The following is a 25,779-nucleotide window of genomic DNA, read 5'->3' on the forward strand; positions in this document are numbered from 1 at the left end:
TAATAGTTTAAGAAAATAATTTCTTCACTTAATCTCCATTCTCAAAAGACCAGTTCCGAAGGGGAATGGGAGGGTATATTCTGAGGAAAAAAAAACACTACATTTTTATAAGTGGTAGTTAGTATTCAAGTAAATATGTATGTAACACAGGAGACAACACCAAAGCTACCGAGTTTAACATTTTTGTCAAATTTTCTTAACAAGGTCAATATGGACATTAAAGATCTGATGACTCCAAAAATAAAATCTCAGTTCAAGCAAATGAATTATTCTGTATGACTGAGTTTTCCAAAGAGAGATCAAGATTTAATATATACACATATCAATATTCTTTACCATTAAACATTTTAGATAGGAATCTTTCTAATTCTGTTTTTGTCTTCTTATATACACTATAATGAATATATTTAAACTTTTTGATAATTCAGGTCATCAGTGTATCAATTACTACTACAAAGCAATAACTATGGGTCTACTGCACCATAAAAGTGATCTGGCTTTTATTCAAAAACCCCAATATTGCTGCCCCTTTTTACTTACCTGTTTTTTGTTACTTTTCTGTCTCCATCTTGATTGTTAATTATAACTCTATAGTCAGTTATAACTTCTGATGGCCCTAAAGATACTTGTCCATCACAGTCATGTTCAGAACACATGTGCTTACACCTACATCATTTTCCTTGAAAAGAATCTACTGTATATTTAGTAGCAGTTTGCCATGAAAAACCAGTGTAAATCCTAGTAAGCTTATTCATTAGTCTCTACAAATATCTATTGTGAAGCACTTCATAAACAAGAAGGAACCTCACAAACATCAGTGCTCAATTTAGCAACTCATATTCTTTGGTCAACAAAGTACATAGTAAAGAAATGTATTTCATGTTGATTTTCCAGGTATTAGTTGAAATTTAAAATGAGTGTGTATGACATTTAGAAATGTCAAAAAGATTTCAAGATATTGTAAGTATAAATTATAAGGGATTTGTCTCTGATGCTATGTGTAATGAAGGTAGACTTCAATCTCTTGGTTAGGGGTTCTTAATCTGGGCTACTGGCATAGTCATCAGTGGAGCGTTCCTTGAAACCAGTTACCTGGGCATCATCCTAAAGATTCTGCTTCACTAAATCTGGGGAAAGGCTGGGATTCTGTGTATGTTTGTTTTTTAATCTCAGAGGTGATTCTAATATGCAGCCAGGGTTGAGAACTTCTGTCCTAGGGTAATATGCTAAAAATATGAATAAAAATTGGGACTCTAACCTTAAACATTCATTTGTCATCATACATTTTTTTTAACTTACACTGTTAGGAATGGTGCTATTACTGCCTTGTCTGTGAGGGTCCATTCTGACTCCTGTAGGAATAAGAAAGTTCAGACTGACATGCTCTAAATTAGTTTCAATAAAATATATTACAATCAAGTATTTCCAAAAGTTATGTATTAAAGGTTAAAAAGTATCTTTATCAAAGTTTATCTATTTTCTTAATAGTTTGCTTAATAGTTGACTAAAATCCTTTCTAAAAGAACATGTAAAATTAAGTGTTTTTAACTTTGCAAGTGCCTATTACTGTACAAAAATACTTTTGAAAAAAGCTGAAATATTTATGAAAGCAAATTAAAACCATCTCCTGAAGTCATGTATCATGTCAAATTAAGAAAGTACATCAGGGGGCGCCTGGGTGGCTCAGTCGTTAAGTGTCTGCCTTCAGCTCAGGTCATGATCCCAGGGTCCTGGGATCGAGCCCCGCATCGGGCTCCCTGCTCGGCCAGGAGCCTGCTTCTCCCTCTCCCACTCCCCCTGCTTGTGTTCCCTCTCTAGCTGTCTCTCCCTCTCTCTGTGTCAAATAAATAAATAAAATCTTAAAAAAAAAAACAACGCAACAACAAAAAAGAAAGTACATCAGAATGAACTGCAGAAAAAACACTGTATCCTACATGTCTATGCATTCTACCACATCATAATGATAAGACAGGCAAGTTTCAGAGTTGAAATGCAATATATTTGATTAACCAGGCAGGAAACATCATTATCATTAAATTTTTAAAAGTAGGCCTTAAGCACTGGCTTTCCTGCAGTAACTTTTTAAAAAAAGCATATGAGCATGCATGCTTTAAGGTGAAAATTATGTTACCTTGCATATTTGGTGCTGCTGAAGAATCTGATGATGCAGCTTGGTACGGCAAGTCTGTATTCAGCTGCAAAAGATAGCCCTCAACTGTAGGCACTTCATCCCATTTGACATGGAAAGAGTTGGTAGTGGCTTTGATCAGCTGTACTTGTGATGGTGCTGGCGGTTTCTCTAAAGAACAATATTGATATTAAATACATTGATGTTTCAAATGTACCAACAGTTTGCCTCTATAGTTTGTGTGGGCCTAGGGCTCTGAAAACATCAGCAATGAGTATTTCAACTGTTTACCAAGAGGGAGAAAAATTACTCAGATATACATAGCTATCGTAGGTCAAATGAAAACAGTTTGGGGTTCTGATTCTATTTATTTATTTAATTCCTTATACAAATAGCTCTACACACAAAACAATCCAAGCTATTTGTGTCATCAGAATCAGAAAGAAATGTTTAATCATAGAAGTGTGGGGGAGAGGGAGGAAGCAAGTATTTTATCATTATAGCTACATTATTTTACCTTCTTTTAAGTTTTTAATTTTATGAGGCAATTTTCAGCCAATAGCATACATGTCAGAAATACTGTTAATGTTAACAAAGATGATTTGGACATGATATTTTGGAAAAACATAACTTCTTGAAGTTAATACCCTCTCATCAAAACTTGTACTATCCCAAACAAGTAATTACTTTGATATAAAATATTACCGACGCTTCCAAAACAAGTAATAATCATAGACTTCTAGAACTGGGAAAAAGAACCTGAGATTATTTCTACAATATCCTTGTCCTCTTTTTGTTTACCTACCATTTCAGGGAACTCACAATTCCTAAAGGAGTACATTCCATCTTTAGACAATTACTATAAGAAAATTTATTCTTCTAGTGAGTTGGTATCTACAAGCTATAACTTAATCCTTATAGAACAAGTCTAATATCTATCTTTTTGTATCTTTTAGAGAAGGGGTCAGCAAACTGGCTGGCTTATGGGCTGTTTTTATAAATAAAGTTTTATTGAAACACAGCTATGCTCATTTGTTTATGTATTAGTTATGATTGCTTTCATTCTACAGCAGCAGAATTGCATAGTTATAGTAGAGACCATATGGCCTAACTACAAAGCCTAAATATTTACATCTAGCCCTTCACAGAAAAATTTGATGACTGTGTTTTAGAGGACAAGTAAACCTAGTTCCTCCAACTATTCCCCATGTAGATTTCTCCATAATCCCATTCACAATCCAGTTTTACATTTCTTAAAGTAAGACAACCCATACAAGCAAATAATAAGAAGACAAGTCCAAGAGGTACACCACCCACATAATAGAAGTTACATGAAGAGAAAATAGAGAAAAAAGAAGGGTACAAATCAATGAAGTAAATCAAGAAAATTCCCAGAACTGAAGAACATGAGTTTCCAGACTGAAAGGGCCCACTGAGTACTCAACACAGTGGGTTAAAATTAGATGCACAAGTACATCACCATGAAATTTAAGAACAGTGGGGACAAAAAAAAAAAAAATCCTGAAAGCTATCAAGGGTGAGGGGGAAGGTCACATTTAAAAAGAACAAAAATTAGAAGTGGTTTGGGTTTCTCAACAAAAAACTAGAAGCTTGAATACAGTATAGCATTGCTTTCAAAATTTTGAAGAGTAATGACTTCCAATGTAGAATTCTACTTCCATGCAAATGGCCAAATAAGTGGAAGAAAGACTGAACATATTTCTAAACAGTGTGAAATCTCAAAATAAATTTATCACCTATGCACCCTTTTCCTGGGATGTGTTCCACAAAAAAATGAAAAAGTAAACTAAGAAAGGGAAAAATATGGGATCCAGGAAACGGGGAATCCGGCACAGGTGAGAGGCAAAAGATATCCCCAGGAAGATGATGAAGGGAGACTCCAAGATGATAGCTGGGCTCGATTTGTGGAAGACAATCATCCCAGATTGGAGCAGGAGAAATTTCTTCATGACGATGAAATTTGATAGAATATCTGATGCATCTAACCATAATGAGAGAAGATTTAAACAAATAACAGAGTATGGATTGAATTAGTGGTAGATACATACAAATCTAAAACAAACAAAAGTGACAATTATTAATCCACGGCAAATAAAAATTGTACAAGAAAAGTATCACAATATTCTAGATGGCTCACCTATGAACAGTGTTTATGTAGTCATAATGTAAATGAATACTCATCTAACAAAATTATGGTATAACCATATTGAGAAAATGGGGGTAGGAAAGGCGTATAGGAGAAAGGTGAGGAATGATGGGAAAAAGAGATAAATCCTTAATTTCCATAGAAGAAGGTGAGCATTTTATGTCTAAACCAAAAAAAATCAAAGTAACAATATATTCATGTTATATGGAAATACGTAAGTAAATACCAAAAGAATTGTTTAACAGAGTTGAAAGCAGATGCTTGTGAAGCAAGGAAAATGAGAGGAAGGTTGGAGCAAAGGACTGTTAATTTTCATAAAAAGCTTTTTGGAATTAACCACTCTTTTAAATATTAACAAATTCACAAAGATTAACTAAAAGTGAAAAAAGGCAAGATGAAGAGCCCTCATTTCCCCAATCCCCAAAATTCATGCCAACTTATTAAGAGGAGAAGCAAAATCTAAATTTTGACCTTATGATAGTGGTCACGATTACTTTTAGGTAGATATTCATGTCTAAAGAAAAGGTTTATGGAAAAACCGGCCATTCAGTGTCAGTAATTTTTAACCTTTTAAAGTCACAGATCCCTTAGATAATCTGTTGAAAGTGATGTATTCACTGCCAAGAAAAATTTATACACACATATTTTTCTTCCAATCTGAGACTAAAGTTTATCCTTGGACCTCAGGCAACAACTCCCAATTTCAAAGATGCATCAGTAAGTTGGATTTTCTATATTTCTTTCCTGCTTGCAAGTATGTGCTTCTTCCACAGAAAATATTTAGTCTCTTAGTTGTTCCATTTATTATTTTTTCAGTTATCTTAATTTTAAAATTAAACTGTTTTTACATTACAAAAGCAATACATGCCTCTGTAGAAAATACAGAGGAAAGAAAAACCTTTCAGAAAATGTTGACTCTCACCTTTAGGTAACACTTTGGTACACCATGTATCCTTCCAGATTTTTGGTTATATACTTAAAAGAAACTGGAATCACAGGTATGTTTTATAATCTGCTTTTCTCATGTAACAACATACATCTCCAGATCTGATTTCTTGACTGACCTCCAGATTTCTTTATATCAACTATGTATTTGATTTCCTTATTTCAAACTTAGCATAGTCTAAATGAAACTCTTAATTTTCTCCACAAACTGGTTTTTTCCTCAGTCTTCCCCATCCAAGTAAATGGAAATACCACCAAATTATTCAAGCTAAAAACTTCATCCTCCAGGGCGCCTGGGTGGCTCAGTTGGTTAAGCGACTGCCTTCGGCTCAGGTCATGATCCTGGAGTCCCTGGATAGAGTCCCGCATCGGGCAACCTGCTCAGCAGGGAGTCTGCTTCTCCCTCTCCCCTCCCCCTTCTTGTGCGCTCTCTCTCTCACTCTCTCAAATAAATAAATAAAATCTTAAAAAAAACAAAAACAAAAAACAAAAAACTTCATCCTCCATTCTCTCTTTGTGCCACATGCCATACCCAATTCATCAGCCAGTTCTGTCAACAAGAACTCCAAAACATATCCAGAATTCATCCACTTCTCCCCATCTCTACTGGCACCACTGTAGTCTAAGACTTCTCTGACTCCTGTGAAAGCCTCCTAACTGGTCTCCCTGTGTGCACTTTTGCCCACCTACAATTTATATTCTACACAACTGCAGTGCCCATTCCAAAATGTACATCAGATCACAAAACATCTCTCCTTCCAACTAATAAACTACCCTTGTACTTTATAAACAAGCTAACCTCTACCATGATGTGCAAGGCCTTACATGATCTGTCCTGCTGTCACTTCTCTAACCTCCATTCCTATGTTCTCCTTTCCATTCAGCTCAAATCTGTTCCCAAATGTGCCAAGTATTCCTGTCTCAGGGCCCTCGTACTTGCTGTTCACTCTTGCTACAGTGTTTCTCCCCTAGCCTTTTCCATGGATAGCATCTTCTCTCCATTTGGATTATATCCCAAATGCCATCACATACTTTTCTAACTAGCCACTCTGAAGTTAACCCCACTTTCCCATTCCAGTCCCTCCCATCACTATCCTGCTGGTCTATCCTACTATCTTCATACGCTTACCAGAAATGTAACTTATTTTGTTAATTTGTCTGATTAGTGCCCATAATCCCTCTGCCCTCATACTCTATAAGAATATAAGTTCTTTGATATTAGGGATATTATCAGTCCCTTTCACTGCTGTAGCATTTCACTTCTCAGCATGTAAAACAATTCCTGATAGACAGGTATCAATCAATATTTATTGAAAAATGGATGAGTTCCATATTTTAAAATTTTTAGTGCTGTAATACTTTTATAAGAATCTTTTTAGGGGCACCTGGGTGGCTCAGTTGGTTGGGCATCTGACTCTTGATTTTGGCTCAGGTCGTGATCTTAGGGTTGTGGGATTGAGCCCTACCTCGGGCTCCATGCTCAGCCGGGAGACTGCTTGGGATTCTCCCTCTCCCTCTCCCTCTGCCTGCCCCTCCCATGCTCTCTCATGCACTCTCTCTCTCTAAAAATAAATAAATCTTTTTTTTTTTTAAGATTTTATTTATTTGACAGAGAGCGGGAGCAGGAACACAAGCAGGGGGAGTGGGAGAGGGAGAAGCAAGCCTCCCACCAAGCAGGGAGCCCAATGCAGGGCCTGATTCCAGGACCCTGGGACCACAACCTGAGCCGAAGGCAGACACTTAACGACTGAGCCACCCAGGCATCCCAAATAAATAAATCTTTTTTTTTTTTTTAAAGATTTTATTTATTTATTTGACAGAGAGAGAGACAGCGAGAGAGGGAATACAGGCAGAGGGAGTGGGAGAGAGAGAAGCAGGCTTCCCGCCGAGCAGGGAGCCCGATGCGGGGCTCGATCCCAGGACCCTGGGATCATGACCTGAGCCGAAGGCAGACGCTTAACAACTGAGCCACCCAGGCATCCCCAAATAAATAAATCTTTTTAAAAAATCTTTTTATTTTGGAATACTCTTATTAGACTTACAGAAAAAATGCAGAGTTCCCATATACTCTTTACTGTTTCCCTTAATGCTAACATATTTGTTAAAACTAATTAACACTGGAATAATACTATAAACTACAGACTACTCAGATTTCACCAGTTTGTGGTTTTTTTGGTTCTAATCCAATCTAGGGTACCACCTTGCATTTAGTCTTCGTGTCTCCTCAGTCTCCTCCGATTTATGACTATTTCTCACTTTCCTTGTTTTTTGTTTTTTTAAAAGATTTTATTCCTTTATTTGAGAGAGAGCGAAAGCAAGAGATCACAGAGGGAGAGGGAGAAGCAGGGAGCCCAGTGCAGGGCTGGATCCCAGGACCCTGAGATCATGACCAGAGCCAAAAGCAGATGCTTAACTGACTGAGCCACCCAGGCACCCCTCACTTTGTTTTCCATGACTTCGAAATTTTTGAAGAGCACTGTTCACATAGAATGTCTAGGATGTCCCTCAATTTGGGTTTGTTGGTAATGTTCTCACAGTTAGAATGAGGTTATGGGTTTTGTGTAGAAACCTTCACCTTCAGAGGTGAAGTTTCTTCTTATCACATAATATGAGAGGCAGGGATAAATGATTCAACATGACTATCAGTAGTGCTATTAACATTGACTGCTTGATTAAGATGGTGTTTTCCAGGTTTCTCCACTGTTAAGCTACTATTGGTCCCTTTCCATATTCTGTGCTTTGGAAGGGAGTCACTAAATCCAGTCTATATTCAAGGACAGGGAAATTAAGAAACTCTCCTGGTGGGGCACCTGGATGGCTCAGTTGTTAAGCATCTGCCTTCAGCTCAGGTCATTGTCCCGTGGTCCTGGGATCGAGCCCCACATCGGGCTCCCTGCTCGGCGGGAAGCCTGCTTCTCCCTCTCCCACTCCCCCTGCTTGTGTTCCTTCTCTCGCTGTCTCTCTCTCTCTCTCTGTCAAATAAATAATAAAATAAAAAATCTTTAAAAAAAAGAAAAAAGAAACTCTCCTGGAAAAAAAAAAAAAGAAGGAAATTCTCCTGGAGTGGGAAATATCTACATATAATATTTCTTCCACTCATTTTTTTAAAAAAGATTTTATTTATTTATTTGACAGAGAGAGAGATAGCGAGAGCAGGAACACAAGCAGGGGGAGTGGGAGAGGGAGAAGCAGGCTTCCTGCCGAGCAGGGAGCCCGATGCGGGGCTCGATCCCAGGACCCTGGGATCATGACCTGAGCCGAAGGCAGACGCTTAACCGACTGAGCCACCCAGGTGCCCCCTCCACTCATTTTTAATTATGGAAAAGAGAGGCAGTGGCATTTACACTAAATCTCAAGAGACAGGTAGGGCTCAAGCATTTATTTGCCTGAAGGAAAAATTATATTTGTTGAATACTCTTACCTACCAGTATCAAGATACCACAGATCCTTGCAGCAAACTTGACTATTCAGTGCTTTTTTGTAGCCGTCTCTTCCACTCCAAAAATACAATCGAGTGCCAATCGCAACAGCACAGTGTCCAGCTCTTGGTCTTGGTCTTGAATTTTTTTTATCTTCCTGGGAATCTGACACTAGGGTGGTCCACTCTGCTGTATCTAAAAGATAGAAATATCCATGACTACTACATTGTCCTTAAACAACAAAACAACAAAAATTCTTTTATTAATAAATTTTATTTCAGCAAGTAACTCTTACAAGACTCACCGAGATTTAGGTAAGAAAATGAACTAGTACATCTCCATTCACAATCATGAGGTGAAGTCTCAATATTCTCCCCCTTATGTGGAACCCATCCACCAAAAATGTACATCCTGAACAACAAAAAGAGAGAATATAGAGTGTTTGATTTTTTTTTCTAAAGCTTTAATTTTTTAATTTTTTTTTTTAGATTTAAAATGCTAAGAATAGACAAATTTCTCAGTTGTTGACTCAAAGCTTCAGGACTATTCACTTACTTATCATGATCAAGGTAATGGGAATAAGATAATGAATAAAGTGGTCTTCTTTGAAGAGTTTACAATTTCATGAAGCAATACAGAATCAAATTATTTCTCTCTGGCAAGTTACATAAAGTGGGGAATATTTCACTTATAATACACTTGAAAATCAATATTATATATAATATACTAAGTGTACCTCAGTCAGAAAGATAGTCAAATGATTCATGACACCCAAAATCAAATTCAGAGTTGTACGCATACAGTAACCAAAGAGGATTCAGTTTCTTATAACTTTGGTCACTGATATCACTCAAATAAAAAACTTTAAACTATGTCCCTCAGGGCCCTAAGGGTTCTTGAGACATGCCTAATAGCTGCTGAAGGAGAAGGTTTATCATGCAGCGCTTAGGGCCCATGTGATCTCATGCCAACCAAACAAGCTCGATTTTCTATTTTATATATTAAAGTTCCAATGGAAAACCACATTTTATAAAAGGGTTCTGATATTCTAAAAAAATATGCCTTATTAGGTTTTATTTATGGCTTTTTTTTTTTTAAAGATTTTATTTATTTATTTGACAGAGAGAGGCACAGTGAGAGAGGGAACACAAGCAGGGGGAGCGGGAGAGGGAGAAGCAGGCTTCTCGCCAAGCAGGGAGCCCGATGTGGGGCTCGATCCCAGGACCCTGGGATCATGACCTGAGCCGAAGGCAGACGCTTAACAACTGAGCCACCCAGGCGCCCCTATTTATGGCTATTTTTTAAAAAAAGAACTAATGAGGTTCTAGTTGTTTCCTAAAACATTACTTATAAGAAAAAGTCCCTACACAAAGAAAATAATTAATTTCTATTTACACAATAATGCACAAATAAGGGAGCTTGTTGATGATAGTAAAAGCTAACTTTTATGGAGTGCTGTTTATGTACCAGGCACTGTTTGAAGCATTTCATATGTATTAATCCATTTAATCCTCAAGACAACCTTGTGAAATAGGTTTTTTTTTTTTTTTAAAGATTTTATTTATTTATTTACTTGAGAGAGAGTGCAAGTGAGCGAGAGAGAGAGAGAGCACGAGAGCAGGTGAGGGGCAGAGAGAGATGCAGACTCCCCGCTGAGCAGGGAGCCCGATGCGGGACTCGATCCCAGGACCCTGGGATCATGACCTGAGCCGAAGGCAGATGCTTAACGACTGAGCCACCCAGGCGCCAGTGAAATAGGTTTTATTATCTGCATTTTATATGTGAGGAAATTGAGGTACAGACAGATTAAATTTCCTTGCCCCAGGTCATAAATGACATGTACCAAAACGGAAGACTTGAATTCATGCAATCTGGTTACAGAGTTCATGTTCTGACCATAACTCTATTCGAAATTCAATCACTGAGTGTACATACTGAGTACATACCTGAGTACAAATCAAGTGCTACCAAAAATAAGTAAGACAAAACACTGAGTTAGGTGTATCAAACCTGGCAATGGAAGCCAGTCAGTGTGACAACACTCTGCCTCACACTTATGTAATACCTACTCTGTGCAAGGCACTGTAAGAAATGTACAGAAATGTAAGAGGCAGCAGGATAAGAAAATGGAACAGTATTTTAGCTTCTATAGGCTTATTATTTTAGCTTTAGTAAACATAATCATTGTTAAATTCAATAATCTATTTCCAAGTAATTGGTAGCACTACTCTTCTTTGTATCTTTCTTAAGTTGCTTTAAAAAAAAAGTGAAAAAAAAAAGAAAAAAAACCACCATACTTGTTTCCTATAACACTGGCTGTGTGAAGGCTTCGTGGGAGTGGCACTGTCCCTTTAGTTTCTGGTTTTGACCAAGACATAGTTTCTAGAAGTAAAAATAAGTATATTAGCAATTTGGTTTAATAATAGTAAAGTATCTCACCTTGCAGAATTTTAAAAAATATAAAAAGGACTTACCAAAAAGAAGCAAAAATGTTTCAAAACCATTACTTGAACTTCATCTTAAAATAAACATTTCCAGCTGACATAAATAGCCAATTACAGTAATCTATTTACAGTTGAATGTTAGCATTTGTAATGGAGAACTGTATTTAGGTGCCACCAATTTTGGATTAAAACCAGATTAGGGATTTTAACATTTTAAGTAAGAAGACACTGTGTAGAAGATAGTCAAAAGTGAAAGGCACACCTACCCTCCATTCACTCACTCCTAGGATCCCCTTAAAAAGAGCTAGCCACGGTTTTTTCCACTGACCAGCAATAACGTTACTAATGCTACATTTCCTGTGGACAAAGTAACCATATAAATTTGATCATCCCCAAGTGGGACACTTTACAGAGTGATAATTGGTACTATTGGTAATTACACAGGACAATAAGCATAAATCAGGGCCTTCTCAGGCAAACAACGACATATGGCGACCCTATTTATAAGGAGCACAGGAGAGTTACTATCATAAATCAAACATTCATTTGTTTAACTTCATTGATCAGCCACCATTTGCATCACATCTCGGCTGTCCCAGAGCTGGCTATAAGTGCCTTCTATAAATCTAACTGTAACTCAATAAATACTGTAACCAAAAATATTTTTCAAAAGCGATTTTTACATTTGCCTTTATCAATCATAACCAATTCCTGAGCCTGAATCAAGTAAGCTTACCTAAGTCAAGTTGCCATAGATCATCCAGGCGAGCACCACACATTCCACCAAAGACATACATTTTAGGACTTCCAGAATCTTTTTTGCAATATATGACAGCTGTGTGGGATTCTCTTGGAGAAGGCACAATTCCTTTAGTCACTGGAATGCTCCAACCCACAACACCAGAACCATGCTGTAGCTCCAACTCATAGAAATCATTCAAATATCTAGGATATCATGAAATAAATGAAAACATTAACATTATACCTTTTATTTGATTTTTGTTTCTATTTATAAAGATAATCTATGCTTACTGTGAAAAATTCATTTACTACCAAAAAGCATTAGGAGAGCAAAAACCCCATTCCTCATTCTTTTAACATGTAATTATCAAATACTGCTGTGTACCAAGTACTCTTCTGGGGATCAGTAATGAACAGAAGAGATTTTTAAAAAATTCCTGCCATCATTTAACCAACACTGTTGTCCACAACAACTGTGACTGTTTCAAAACATAGCTGCAAATTCTGACACTCTTCCCATCAGGACGTAGGATCTACATGTTGGTCCCCACTCGTGATTCTGGGCAAGCCCGTGACTGCTTCGACTAGAGTATGGTGAAATGACACTGAGTGACTTCCGAGGCTTGGTCACAGAAGGCTAATGCAGCTTCAGTACAGAACACTTGTTCTTGGAATCCTGAAGCACCATGTAAGTCAAACTGCCACAAAAACCCCATGTGGAGCGGCACATATAGGCATATAGGAGGACGGCCCCAGTTCAGTCCATCCTTCAGTCATCCCAGTGGAGGCACCAGATATGGGAGTGGCCATTCAAGCCTTCCCATCTCAGGGCCTAGCCATCACTGCTGTGTCCTGTCTGAATTCCTGATGCAGAGAATCCCTGAACATAATAAATCATTGTTATTTTGCATCGCTAACTTTCAGAGGAGTTTATTACATGGTACTAGATAATCAGGACAATCACTACTGGCAATAATTGGTAAATACTCTTTCTGACCTCTCTCTATGAACATCCACATATGTATAAATGAGACATATTACAAATGCTACTTTGCAACTTTTTTTCTTTTAAAACTTTTACTCTATAATGTCATAGCAGTGCCCTACATAGCTTTTTTTTTTTTTAACTCTACAAACTGGTATTAAACTTTTCATCTGTGACATGATGTTTTCAATGTTTTGAGCAAAATAACTTTTATAGGAATATATTTCCTATCAAATTATTACTCAAATATGAGAGCAAAATTAAAACACTTTAGGACATATAAAACTTCAAAGTTTAGGGGCTCATGGGTGGCACAGTTGGTTAAGCATCCGATTCCTGATTTCAGCTCAGGTTATGATCTCAGGGTCATGGGATCGGGCCTGCACTGGCCTCTGTGCTCAGCACAGAATCTGCTTGAGACTCTCTCTCCCTCCGCCCCTCCCCCATCAAATAAATAAATCTTAAAAAAAACAAAAAAACTTCAAAGTTTAGCCATAAAATTGTTTTGGGAAAAAACGATTCTAGATGTTATTCCAGAAAAGTAAGAAATCCAGGAAAAATACACTGAATAAGAGAAATGGTAGTACAAAGAAACCAGTAATTTATAATATACTTAAAATGAGGTTTATTTTTTAAGATTTTTAAAAATTTATTTATTTGAAAGAGTGAGAGAACACACAAGCAGGGGGAGTGGTGGGCAGAGGGAGAAGGAGAAGCAGGCTGACGCAGGGCTCAATCCCAGGACCCCAGAATCATGACAGGAGCCGAAGGCAGACGCTTAACTGACTGAACCACCCAGATGCCCCTAAATTGACCTTTATAAGTATGGTTGTGAGATCTAAATAATCACTAAGAAAGACTGACCAAAAAACTAACTTATTAGCATTATTATAATCTGGAATAAGATTCAAGAATACATGGAAAATACGGGAAAAGCAAAGGAAAGTAAAGAGAGTAATCTATTCTCAAAGATGACAAGATCCTTTCAGTTTAAATGTACGTGATAATTTCTGAGCAACTAAGGTGAGCACAGAATTAGCATGTATAACTTTCAAATCTTTAGAAGGAAAGAAAAAAACAGTAAATCAAGAAAAAGTAAGGAAAAGGAAAAATAAGCAAAGCATAGTCTATGGAAAGCAGTTAATAAGATAGTTAGGGGAAAAAACACTACAAAACAATGTCAAAAGAAAGATAAACTATAAAAAGAAATTTGGTACACATCACAGAAAAAGATAAAATTTTCTTAATGTAAAATTTTCCTACAAGATCGGGGCACCTGGGTGGCTCAGTTGGTTAAGCGACTGCCTTCGGCTCAGGTCATGATCCTGGAGTCCCGGGATCGAGTCCCGCATCGGGCTCCCTGCTCGGCGGGGAGTCTGCTTCTCCCTCTGACCCTCCCCCCTCTCATATGCTCTCTCTCTCATTCTCTCTCTGTCTCAAATAAATAAATAAAATCTTTAAAAAAAAAAAAAAATTTTCCTACAAGATCAAGATTATAACCAATCACACAACAGATACAAATAAAAGGATATAAACTGACAGTTCACAGAATGAGAAATAAAAATTGCATAAATGTGTATGTACACACACAGAGACACAGATAAACAAACACACATACACATATATACACAAATGTTCAACCTTGCTATGATTTTTAAAAATCTAGCAAAGGCAGGGGGCTGGGGGTGGAGAAGGAACAACAAGCAGAATAAATGGAAAACATAAAATACAAAGGCAGGAAAAAACTTCTCTATTAGGGGACAAAATCTCTTGGGGGCAGGAAGTCTGTAAGAAAAACAAAATAGGGACGCCTGGGTGGCTCAGTCGGTTAAGCGTCTGCCTTCGGCTCAGGTCATGATCCCAGGGTCCTGGGATCGAGTCCCACATCGGGCTCCTTGCTCGGCGGGAAGCCTGCTTCTCCCTCTGCCTGCCTCTCTCCCTGCTTGTGCTCTGTCTCTCTCTGACAAATAAATAAATAAAATCTTAAAAAAAAAAATAAATAAATAAATAAGGGGCGCCTGGGTGGCTCAGTCATTAAGCGTCTGCCTTCAGCTCAGGTCATGATCCCAGGGTCCTGGGATCGAGCCCCGCATCCGGCTCCCTGCTCAGCGGGAAGCCTGCTTCTCCCTCTCCCACTCCCCCTGCTTGTGTTCCCTCTCTTGCTGTCTCTCTCTGTCAAATAAATAAATAAAAATTTAAAAAAAAAGAAAAGAAAAACAAAATAAAAGAACAAAGTTGGGGGCATCATGTTGCCCGATTTCAAGCTATATTACAAAGCAGTGATCACCAAGACAGCATGGTACTGGCACAAAAACAGACACAGACCAATGGAACAGGACAGAGAGCCCAGATATGGACCCTCAACTCTATGGTCAAATAATCTTCGACAAAGCAGGAAAAAATATGCAATGGAAAAAAGACAGTCTCTTCAATAAATGGTGTTGGGAAAATTGGACAGCCACATGCAGAAGAATGAAACTCGACCATTCTCTAACACCATTCACAAAGATAAACTCAAAGTGGATGAAAGACCTCAATGTGAGACAGGAATCCATCAAAATCTTAGAGGAGAACATAGGCAATAACCTCTTTGACATCAGCCACAGCAACTTCTTTCAAGATACATCTCCAAAAGCTAGTGAAACAAAAGCAAAAATGAACTTTTGGGACTTCATCAAGATAAAAAGCTTCTGCACAGCAAAGGAAACAGTCAACAAAACAAAGAGGCAACCCACAGAATGGGAGAAGATCTTTGCAAATGACACTACAGATAAAGGGCTGGTATCCAAGATCTATAAAGAACTTCTCAAACTCAACACCCAAAAAACAAATAATCAAGTCAAAAAATGGGCAGAAGACATGAATAGACACTTCTCTGAAGAAGACATACAAATGGCTAACAGACACATGCAAAAATGTTCATCATCATTAGCCATTAGGGAAATCCAAATCAAAACCACATTGAGATACCACCTTATGCCAGTTAGAATGGCAAAAATTGACAGGGCAAGAAACAACAAATGTTGGAGAGGTTGTGGAGAAAGGGGAACCCTCTTACACTGTTGGTGGGAATGCAAGTTGGTACAGCCACTTTGGAAAACAGTGTGGAGATGACTCAAAAAATTAAATATAGAGCTACCCTATGACCCAGCAATTGCACTACTGGGTATTTACCCCAAAGACACATATGTAGTGAAAAGAAGGGCCATATGCACCCCAATGTTCATAGCAGCAATGTCCGCAATAGCCAAACTGTGGAAAGAGCCAAGATGCCCTTCAACAGATGAATGGATAAAGAAGATGTGGTCCATATATACAATGGAATATTACTCAGCCATCAGAAAGGATGAATACCCAACTTTTACATCAACATGGATGGGACTGGAGGAGATTATGCTAAGTGAAATAAGTCAAGCAGAGAAAGTCAATTATCATATGGTTTCACTTATTTGTGGAACATAAGGAATAGCATGGAGGACATTAGGAGAGGAAGGGAAAAATGAAGGGGGGGATATCAGAGGGAGAGATGAACCATGAAAGATTATGGACTCTGAGAAACAAACTGAGGGTTTTAGAGGGGAGGGAGGTGGGGGGATGGGTTAGCCCAGTGATGGGTATTAAGGAGGGCACATACTGCATGGAGCACTGGATGTTATATGAAAACAATGAATCGTGAATCACCACATTAAAAACTAATGATGTATTGTATGGTGACTAACATAACATAATAAAATAAAATTTAAAAAAACAAAGAACCCTGAAACCAGGGTGCCTGGGTGGCTCAGTTGGTTAAGTGTCTGCCTTTGGCTCAGGTCATGATCTCAGGAGCCTGGGATCAAGTCCCACATCCAGCTCCCTGCTCCACAAGGAGTCTGCTTCTCCCACTGATCCTCCCCCCACTCATTCTCTCTTTCACTCTCTCTCTCAAATAAATAAAATCTAAAAATTAAAATTAAAAAAACCCTGAAACCAGCTATAAGCAATTAACAGCAATGATAATATCAAAACTATTTGACAACTGATGTGGCATAGACTTACACAGATCAGAATGGATGCCAGCCAGTAAGCTATACCAGTTAATACTGGTCAACTGTTAGTCCTATTTACAAAAGATAAGTCTACAACAAAATAATACACACAGACTGAAAAGTAGATATACAAGGAACAAACAATAAATTCACAATCACACTGGAAGATTTTAACATGTCATTCAGAAGTTGATATGATCTAGACTCAGAGAATAAAAAAGCTTCAAATAATAATTTAAAACAGTGATTTAATAGAAGAACCTTGTACCCAAACAACCAAGAACTTACAATCTTTATGAACACCTATGGAATAACCACAAAAACTGATTGACATACACCACAAAGACAATCTTCAAAAAGAAGAAACCCCATAGACCATATATTTTTTAACACAATATAATAAAGCTACATATTAGCAACAATAACAAAACTTTCCATTTGGAAATTTTTACAAATTTATGCCAAATTATTTTTGGGTTAAAGAGAAAATAAAAAATAATGACAATAAGAGCACTATTTACCAAAACCTATGGAATATGGCCAAAGCCATAATCAGAGGAAAATGTGTAGCATTTATTAGAAAATAACACTGAAAACAAATAAATTAATAGGCATTCAAATTACGAGAAGTTACAAAAAAGTTAGAAAAGGTACCAAAACTATTAAAAGTTTAAAAGAAGTTAGTAAAAAGGAAAAATTTAGTCTATGGCCATACCACCCTGAACGCACCTGATCTCATCTGATCTCGGAAGCTAAGCAGGGTCGGGCCTGGTTAGTACTTGGATGGGAGAAAAAAGGAAAAATTTAAAGAAATGGAATAAAGAAAACAAGTGAAAAACAAAAATAAATCAATAAAACTAAAAAATGGTTCTTTGAAACCACCAAACCACTCACGAGTCTGATTAGAGAAAAGACAACATACACATTTATAAATGAGAAAAGAGATGTGACTACAGATACAGAGATTTTAAAGATATACAGAGAATTGTCTTATAATTTTTATTAAAAAATGTAAAAATCTAAATGAAATGGGTGATTTTTCAAGGAAAACATAAATTACCAAATGATTCAACAGAAAGTAGAAAAATCTAAATGAATCCATAACTATGAGATATTGAAAAGTTAGGCAAAAATCATCTTCCTAAATTATACCAATCTCAGACAATTATGGGAAATTTCTACTAAATATTCAAGAAATTATGTTATTTAAGCATAATAAAGGATGGAAAGCTTCCCATAACCTCAGAACACAGCCCTGATTATGTTCCCAGGAATAACAGAATCCTGATACTCAAATCAGATTAGAATAAGACCCCACTACCCCAAATAAAGTCAATATAGGAAAAATCACTAGTGACTATAGATAATATAAATAAATGTTAGCAAAATGAATTCGGCAAAGTATGAAAAGAACACTGTAATGCAACAAACTGGGGTTTAACTACAAATAAAAAGATGGCTTATATTTCAGAACCTAATAATATAATTCACACAATTAATGGATAAAAGAAAAGAAATAGTAAGTTAATTTCTATGTCTGAAATGAATATGAACATCCATTTTTGGTTAAAAAGAGAGAAAAAAAACTAATCAGCAAACTAGAAATTTTTAAAAACTTCCTTAATCTGATAAGGCAAATACTAGAAACCTATAGCAAACATCACAATTAATGACAGAAAGGTAAATATATTAATGAAACAGAATAGAGTCTTGAACAAGAGTTGACAAACATTTTCTGTAAAAAGCTAGACAGTAAATATTTTAGGCTATGGAAGCTATAAGGTCTGTCACAACTACTCAACTTTGCTTTCTTTTTTTTTTAAGATTTTATTTATTTATTTATTTGAGAGAGAAAGAGAGCATGAGAGAGCACAAGTGGTGGAGAGGGAGAAGCAGGCTGCCTATGGAGCAGGTAGCCCAAGGTGGGCCTTGATCCCAGGACCCTAGGATCATGACCTGAGCCAAAGGCAGCCACTTAACTGACTGAGCCACCCAGGCACCCCTCAACTTTGCTCTTTTAATATGAAAGCAGCCAGAGACAACATGTAAATGAATGGGCATGGCTGTGTTTCAATAAAACTTTATTAATAAAGACAGGTAGCTAGCAGGCCAAATTTGTCCCACAGAGTGTAGTTCATAACCCCTGGTCCTGAAAGCCTAGAAAAAGACTCATTTATATGAGGCTTAAGATATGATAGAGATGGGACTTAAAATCAGTGAGGAAAAAAATGGCTTGTTTAATAAATGGTGGTGGAGAACTGGAAATCCATTATAAAGAAAAAGTAAAAATCCTCATAGTAGTCACAAAAATATATTCTAAATCTATTAATATTTTAAACATACAATATTTTAAATATAAAGCTGTGAATGTACTAGATAGTTGTGGGGTAGAAGAATCTTCCTAAGCAGAAAGCAATAAAAGAAAAATATTGTCAAACCTGATAAAACAAAAATGAAAACCCTTTTAAAAAAGACAAATAGAAGACTTGGAAAAATATGAATTATGGTGATGGATACACAACACAGTAAATTGACTAAAGTCATTGAATTGTATGTATAAAAAGGATGAATTTTATGGTATATAATTTATAGTTTATTTAAAAAGGAAAAATGAAAGGATATGAACAATTTCAGAAAAGGAATTGCAAATGTCCACTATGCATAGTTAATCAAGCTCATTGCCAGTTTTTAAAAAAGATTTTATTTATTTATTTATTTATTTATTTATATTAGAGAACAAGAGTGCACACGCACATGGGTGGGGAGGAGTAGAGCGGGTAGGAGAGGATAAGCAGACTGCGCTGAGCCTGCAGTCCAACATGGGGCTGGATCTCATGACCCTGAGATTATGACCTGAGCCAAAATCAAGAGTTGGACACAACTACCTGAGCCACCCATGTGCCCCAGTCATTACCAGTGTTTTTTTTTAACATTTTATTTATTTATTTGACAGAAAGAGTGAGAGAGCACAAACAGGGGGAGCAGTAGAAGAAGAGGGAGAAGTAGGCTCCCCGCCAAGCAGGGAGCCCGATGTGGGGCTTGATTCCAGGACCCTAGGATCATGACCTGAGCCAAAGGCAGACGCTTAACCATATGAGCCACCCAGACACCACTCAGTACCAGTTTTTAAAAAAATCAAAATAAATTCATGAAATGCATTTCACCTATTAGTTTGGCAAAAACTAAGAAGAGTGAGACAATTCAATACTGTTAAGGGTGTAGACTGTAACCGTACACTGTTATTAGGAATATAAAATGGTTGTCTCTTTGGAGGTTGATTCAGGAATATCTAACAAACTTGAATGTAAATACCCTTGACCTCCCTCCCACCGATTCCATGTACAAGTATGAATCTACAAAAATTGGGGCGCCTGGGTTGCTCAGTCGTTAAGCATGTGACTTTTGATTTCGGCTCAGGTCATGATCTCAGGATCATGAGATCAAGCCCTGTGACCAGCTCCATGCTATGCATGGAGCCTGCTGATGATTCTCTCTCCCTCTCCCTCTGCCCAACCCCCCCAACCCTCACTCGCTCTTTCTCTCTCTAAAAAAACAAAAACAACAGAAACAAAATCGTTATACATGTGCAAAGACCATAATAGCAAAAAAGTAGAAATATTTAAATGTCTACCAGTAGGGGAATGATTAAGTAATTTGCATAATTCAGACTACTTTTCAGCCATTAAAAAAAAAATAAGGTCAATTTTTATCTACTGCCCTAAAAGATCTCAAAGACATACTGTTAAAGGAAAAACAAACAACAAAAACAAACAGGTAAACACCCAAAGTTGCAAAGCAAAAAGAAAGATCCCAATTCCATAAAAGAGAATACATGTCTGTGTAGGATCAGATCAACCTTCTCCACCTCCCCTCTCCTGCTAGGCAGAACACTCAGTCCTCGATTGCTGACCAAAATGAAATGTGAACAGAAATGAATCTGCTAGTTTTAACCAGAGGCTTTCAAAAGCACTGCATCCATCTATTTGCTCCCTCAAGCAGCATAAACTTGAGAACCTTCCCCATTATACACAATAACCTTAAAAAAAGCTGACTAATATATGTTACATGAAAAAGGTTCTAAAAGATACATATCAAATTGAATTATGTGTTTGCCTGTGTTGGAGGACAGTGATGCCGTAAGAAAGAACTTCACATACTTTCTAATTTCTTGCACTTTTACAAGTCTGTATCTAGAAAAATCTGTTTAATGTAAAAATGAAAAAGACATGTGCCAGAAGTAAAAGTATCTGGATTAGTATGGTGGGATAAATTTTTTTCCTTTTCTCCAGTTTCCAAGTTTACCATGATGTTTTAGTATGTGTCATTTTTTTTTTTTTAGTTTTTTTTTTTTTAAGATTTTATTTATTCATTTGAGACACAGAGATACAGAGAGAGAGAGAGAGAGAAAGCATGAGCAGGGAGAGAGGCAGAGGGAGAGGGAGAAGCAGGCTCCTCGCCGAGCCAGGAGCCCAATGTGGGGCTCGATCCCAGGACCCTGGGATCATGACCTGAGCTGAAGGCAGACGCTTAACCGTCTGAGCCACCCAGGCGTCCCTAGTATGTGTCATTTTTTAAAGCTTGGAAAAGACAAAAAAGCTAAGACTCTAACATCAATGTAATGTAGGTACTATATTGATGGCAACCTGCAAGTACTTTGAAAATGATGCCAACGATCTTATTTAGCCATCAGAATGACACTGAAACGTAGATATTTAATCACTTCCATTTCACAGTCAAGGAAAACAGGATTAGATTACTTCCACTAAAGGACACACATGGTAAACAGTGAATCAGAAAACTGTCTTTTGGACTCTAAATCTCCAAATCCTGAGTGCTATAATGACAATGTGATCAAAACACTATGCAAAAAAAATTAGGTAGTGATTAGTTCTGTTTGGAAAAAGGAGACAGTTGGTTCAAAAAGTATTTGCTTGTGTGAACCACTGTAACAGCTTCCTGTATGAAAAGTGGATACTTCATTTTATAGTGAGATTTTTGTCACCAAATTCTCAGAGGCATCTAATTTGAAAACAACCATTTGTTACTTTTTGTTATCATTTATGACAAGTGAAATACATTATGGGCCAATATATACAAATAGGTTGCTATAAGGAGTTATATTAATAGCATTTAATAAGATGATTTCTGATTAGAAAAGGCATAATTTTGAAAACATATATTCCAGGGACTAAGGAAAATACAATTGCACACAAATTTGTTCATTGTTAGGTAAATGTAAAAGGCTAAGTTTCATTCCTTTTAATAACTGAAAATGGTAGAAATTAAATGTTCTTAATCTAAGTCATAAAATAAACATTTGGTCCAAAAAAGAATCAGCATACCTGGGAACATTATTGTTTGAATCTTCACTTTCATTTGCCAGACCACCAAACAAATAGCATTTGTTACCATATAAAGAGAAGCTATGTCCAAGCCGAGGGCAAGGAGGTAAACCAGAAGAAGGAGGGTGGGGTTTCACTTTTTTCCATAACCAACGACTTGCCTAAAAAAGAGCATAAATACAATCAGACAATATCAAGAAAGCATTCCTATATTGTCCATAGTATAACATCATACCAATATATTTTAATCAAAATTCAATCAGAAGGCTCCAATAAGCTATTCCAGGGACAAATGACAAGTAAACAGGTAATTTCTGGAACTAAAATAAACATTGTAACGGAAATTCAGTCTAGTCTTCTTGGGGCGCCTGGGTGGCTCAGTTGGTTAAGAGTCCAACTCTTGATTTCAGCTCAGGGGCATGGGGGCCCAGTGTGGAGCCTGCTCAAGATCTCTCTCTTCCTCTCCCTCTGCCCCTCTGTCCCCACCCAAAAAAGGGAAAGAAAGTCAGTCTAGTCTTGCATATTCACAGCTTTCCTCAACAGCAACCTAAGCTCATAGTAATAAACACCAGTAATGCAAAAATATTTTCCAAATGAAAAATTAAATATACAAAGCTTTAAGATTAAATGAAATTTATATAGTCTTACTTTCTGAAATTAGGTAATCCATAGATAGTTTGTATTTCAACCTTTAAATAAGCATAAATAAAGATCATTTAACAAACCAAACTCCAAAACTTATGCTCTGGCTATGGATGTTCTATTTATCTAAAACTATTTGTTGGGCGCCTGGGTGGCTCAGTTGGTTAAGCGACTGCCTTCGGCTCAGGTCATGATCCTGGAGTCCCTGGATAGAGTGCCGCATCGGGCTCCCTGCTCGGCAGGGAGCCTGCTTCTGCCTCTGACCCTCCCCCCTCTCATGTGCTCTCTCTCTCATTCTCTCTGTCTCAAATAAATAAATAAAATCTTAAAAAAATAAAATAAAATAAAACTATTTGTTTATGAATAGGTATAATTCACCTATACCTCTCAATTAGCAGATGTCCTCATGATAACAACCCTGTGAATATATGCACAGTTCAGAAATAAAAGTCATTTAAGGGCAGGCGGCCGGTTAGCTCAGTTGGTTAAAAGTCATTTGAGGGCTGTCATAGAGGGCTCTGAGTGTAGTTTAACAGAATCAAATTTATAAAGGACATATGAAATTGTACACTTTTTTTGTATGTATTGCCGGGGCGGGGGGGAGTGTTTATTAGTGTGAGGGTAACAATCTCTATAACGAAGGCAGAGGTTTGCAAAGTATGGTCTGGGGACCAGCATCAGCACATGGGAACTTGGAAGGAATGCCAGGGGTGAGGCCCCACACCAGACAATACTGATTCAGAAACTCTGGGGGCAGGGCCCAGCAATCTGTGTTTTCACAAGCCCTCAGATGCTTCTGTTGCTGCTAAAATTGAAGAACTAAGATACAAAAACCTAAACGTGTAACATATATAACTGATGCTAAGTAACAGATATCTTAATGTTACAACTGTTACACTGGGTATTGAAAAAAGACTTACATTAGAAACTCTGGCTTTTTAGTGAAGCGGAAACATTTTCCTTGAAGCTATAAAATGTGAAGCTCATACTATTTTAAATATGTAATGAAATATTTTGCAATCTTTCGAAGAATTAGGAGCAATATCATTATTAAAGCTGCAGATTGAGATAAATTTGAAATACACTTACTTGCAACTCATATAACTCATTGCTGTATCTTCCATATTCAACCATTCCCCCAAATACTAGTATTCTGGTACCATCACAGACAAATCCATGGGCAGCGCAACCTGGAGGGATGTCTCCTCTAACAGCAGGTAGGAACCACTGATTTGTAACTAGTTGCCAAAATAAAATTAAAACCAATTATAATAAACAGTTACCACAAACTATGAGTATTTGTATTTATCATCTGTATCAGTGGTTATTGGAGATTGGAGATGACTTTGCCCCCAGGAGCAAACTAAAAATGTGTAGTTGTCTAACTGGAGGGAGGGGAGAGATGCTAATGGCAACTAGTGGGTAGAGACTAGAGATGCTGCCAAACACCTTACAATATACAGCGCATGCTCTCACAACAAATAATTCTCTGGTTCAAAGTGGCAATACCGGTTGAAAAACCCTGATCTGTACAATTTAATTCTTACCAAAACCCTACTTGGTGAGTATCATCGTCTCTATTTTACAAGTGAAAATCTGACATTTAAGTTTGGTAACTTTAGCGATGACCCTGGGCAACCGGCAGAGCAAAATTCAAACCAGGTCTAACTTATTCTAAAGCCAGGATTTTTACACCATACCAAATTGTCAAGTAACTTTTAAACTATATATTAGAGTGCCAGGAGGAGGAGAGGGTGAAAAAATGAAATTCCTCCTACGCCACTCTTTTATTAACCTTAAAATGAACACTATGATTAAGTTATTTGGTCAAAGTCATTGATCATGACATAGACCCAAAATTCGGTAATTAGCCTTACGCCAAGGAAACAGCTTCCTCTTGATAGCCGGCGCATTTACAAGTTGGGGACAATGAAATTCCACCCTCCTTTCTATCCCGAGGCACCCAAAGGCAGGGCCTCCCCGGCCAGGGGCACTTGTGATTTGTAGCGGTGCTCAAGCTGACAGTCCTCTTTCCGAGAGCGCTGCACAGCCGAGCTTCAGCACACACACCCAACTAGAGAGACAGGCGCCGGTCTCACCAACGAACCACTTCCCCGCCAGTTAAGAGGGTTACCAGCGGGGTAAAAATCTTGACTGCCACCTGCCAGATACGGGGTTGTGTTTGGGGTGAAAGTACCAGGCCTTTCGTCTTCCCTCCTCACCACCCCTCAGCCCTCCCCCTGCCCCGATTCGTTTCCTCCTAAGGAAAGACCGCAGGCAAAGACGAGAATGGCCCGGAGAAGCTTGGGTTTGGAGCCGGTTTTGGTTTTTGACAGGGGAGGGATCTCGGACCCCCGGAGTGGGAAAGACTTAGGGAAGAGGCCCTGGCGGGTGGAAATGGTCTCTCTCTCGCCTACGTCCGCCCGCAGGGCTGGGGAGGGGGGTCCGGGAGCGCCTGCCTGAGGGCCGGCGCGCCCCGCTCCGGGCCCGGTTCTGCCCCGCGGGCCCTGGGGAAACGGAGCTGCCACCAAAGACACTGCGGAACCCCGGCCGCCCGGCCGAGCCACACTCCCAGCTGCCCGCCCGAAGATGCAGTGACCCGGCGGTGACAGCTGTCAGGGCCTCGGCCGCCGCCTCGCCTCCCCTCCCCCTCCGCTGCTCCCACAGGCGGGGCCGTAGAGCCGCCGCGGCGCCTACCCGTGTTGTAGACGTGCAGCTCGTCCGCGATGCCCTCGTTGCCCCCTCCAAAGATGATCATCAGCTCCCGGATGGCCACGGCCCGGTGTCCGTGCCGGGCGCGGGGGACCGGCCCCGTGAAGGAGGAAACCCGCCTCCAGTTGAGGAGGCTGGGAGCCGCCATCTTCCCAACCCCCGCCCCTCTGCCCACAATGCACCGCGCCCGCTCCGGCGCCGCCGCTCCCGGGGGAGGGCGGGGACC

The 25,779-nt window shown here is 38.4% G+C and overlaps 1 protein-coding gene across 4 annotated transcripts in view; it reads right to left on the bottom strand.

Annotated features, from left to right (window-relative positions):
- HCFC2 (host cell factor C2) overlaps positions 1-25,739 on the bottom strand; it is a 72,785-nt gene extending 47,046 nt beyond the window's left edge. For 3 of the 4 annotated variants that reach the window (XM_064590706.1, XM_045872709.3, XM_064590705.1), the window contains exons 1-9: positions 25,539-25,739; positions 23,931-24,079; positions 22,200-22,360; positions 11,840-12,048; positions 10,957-11,041; positions 8,964-9,070; positions 8,666-8,854; positions 2,132-2,299; positions 1,300-1,352 (exon numbers count right to left, since the gene is read on the bottom strand). In XM_064590706.1, coding sequence (XP_064446776.1) covers positions 1,300-1,352; positions 2,132-2,299; positions 8,666-8,854; positions 8,964-9,070; positions 10,957-11,041; positions 11,840-12,048; positions 22,200-22,360; positions 23,931-24,079; positions 25,539-25,701 — 1,284 coding nt within the window. In that variant the 5' untranslated portion in view covers positions 25,702-25,739. The remainder of the gene's footprint in view (positions 1-1,299; positions 1,353-2,131; positions 2,300-8,665; positions 8,855-8,963; positions 9,071-10,956; positions 11,042-11,839; positions 12,049-22,199; positions 22,361-23,930; positions 24,080-25,538) is intronic. The other variant, XM_045872710.3, reaches the window with a different exon arrangement.
- Between the last annotated feature and the right edge of the window lie 40 nt (positions 25,740-25,779).

The sequence above is a fragment of the Mirounga angustirostris genome, unplaced genomic scaffold (genome assembly GCF_029215605.1).
Source record: "Mirounga angustirostris isolate CCGP_5_RB_7025 unplaced genomic scaffold, mMirAng1.0.hap1 SCAF_5, whole genome shotgun sequence".
Classification (NCBI taxonomy): Eukaryota; Metazoa; Chordata; class Mammalia; order Carnivora; family Phocidae; genus Mirounga; species Mirounga angustirostris.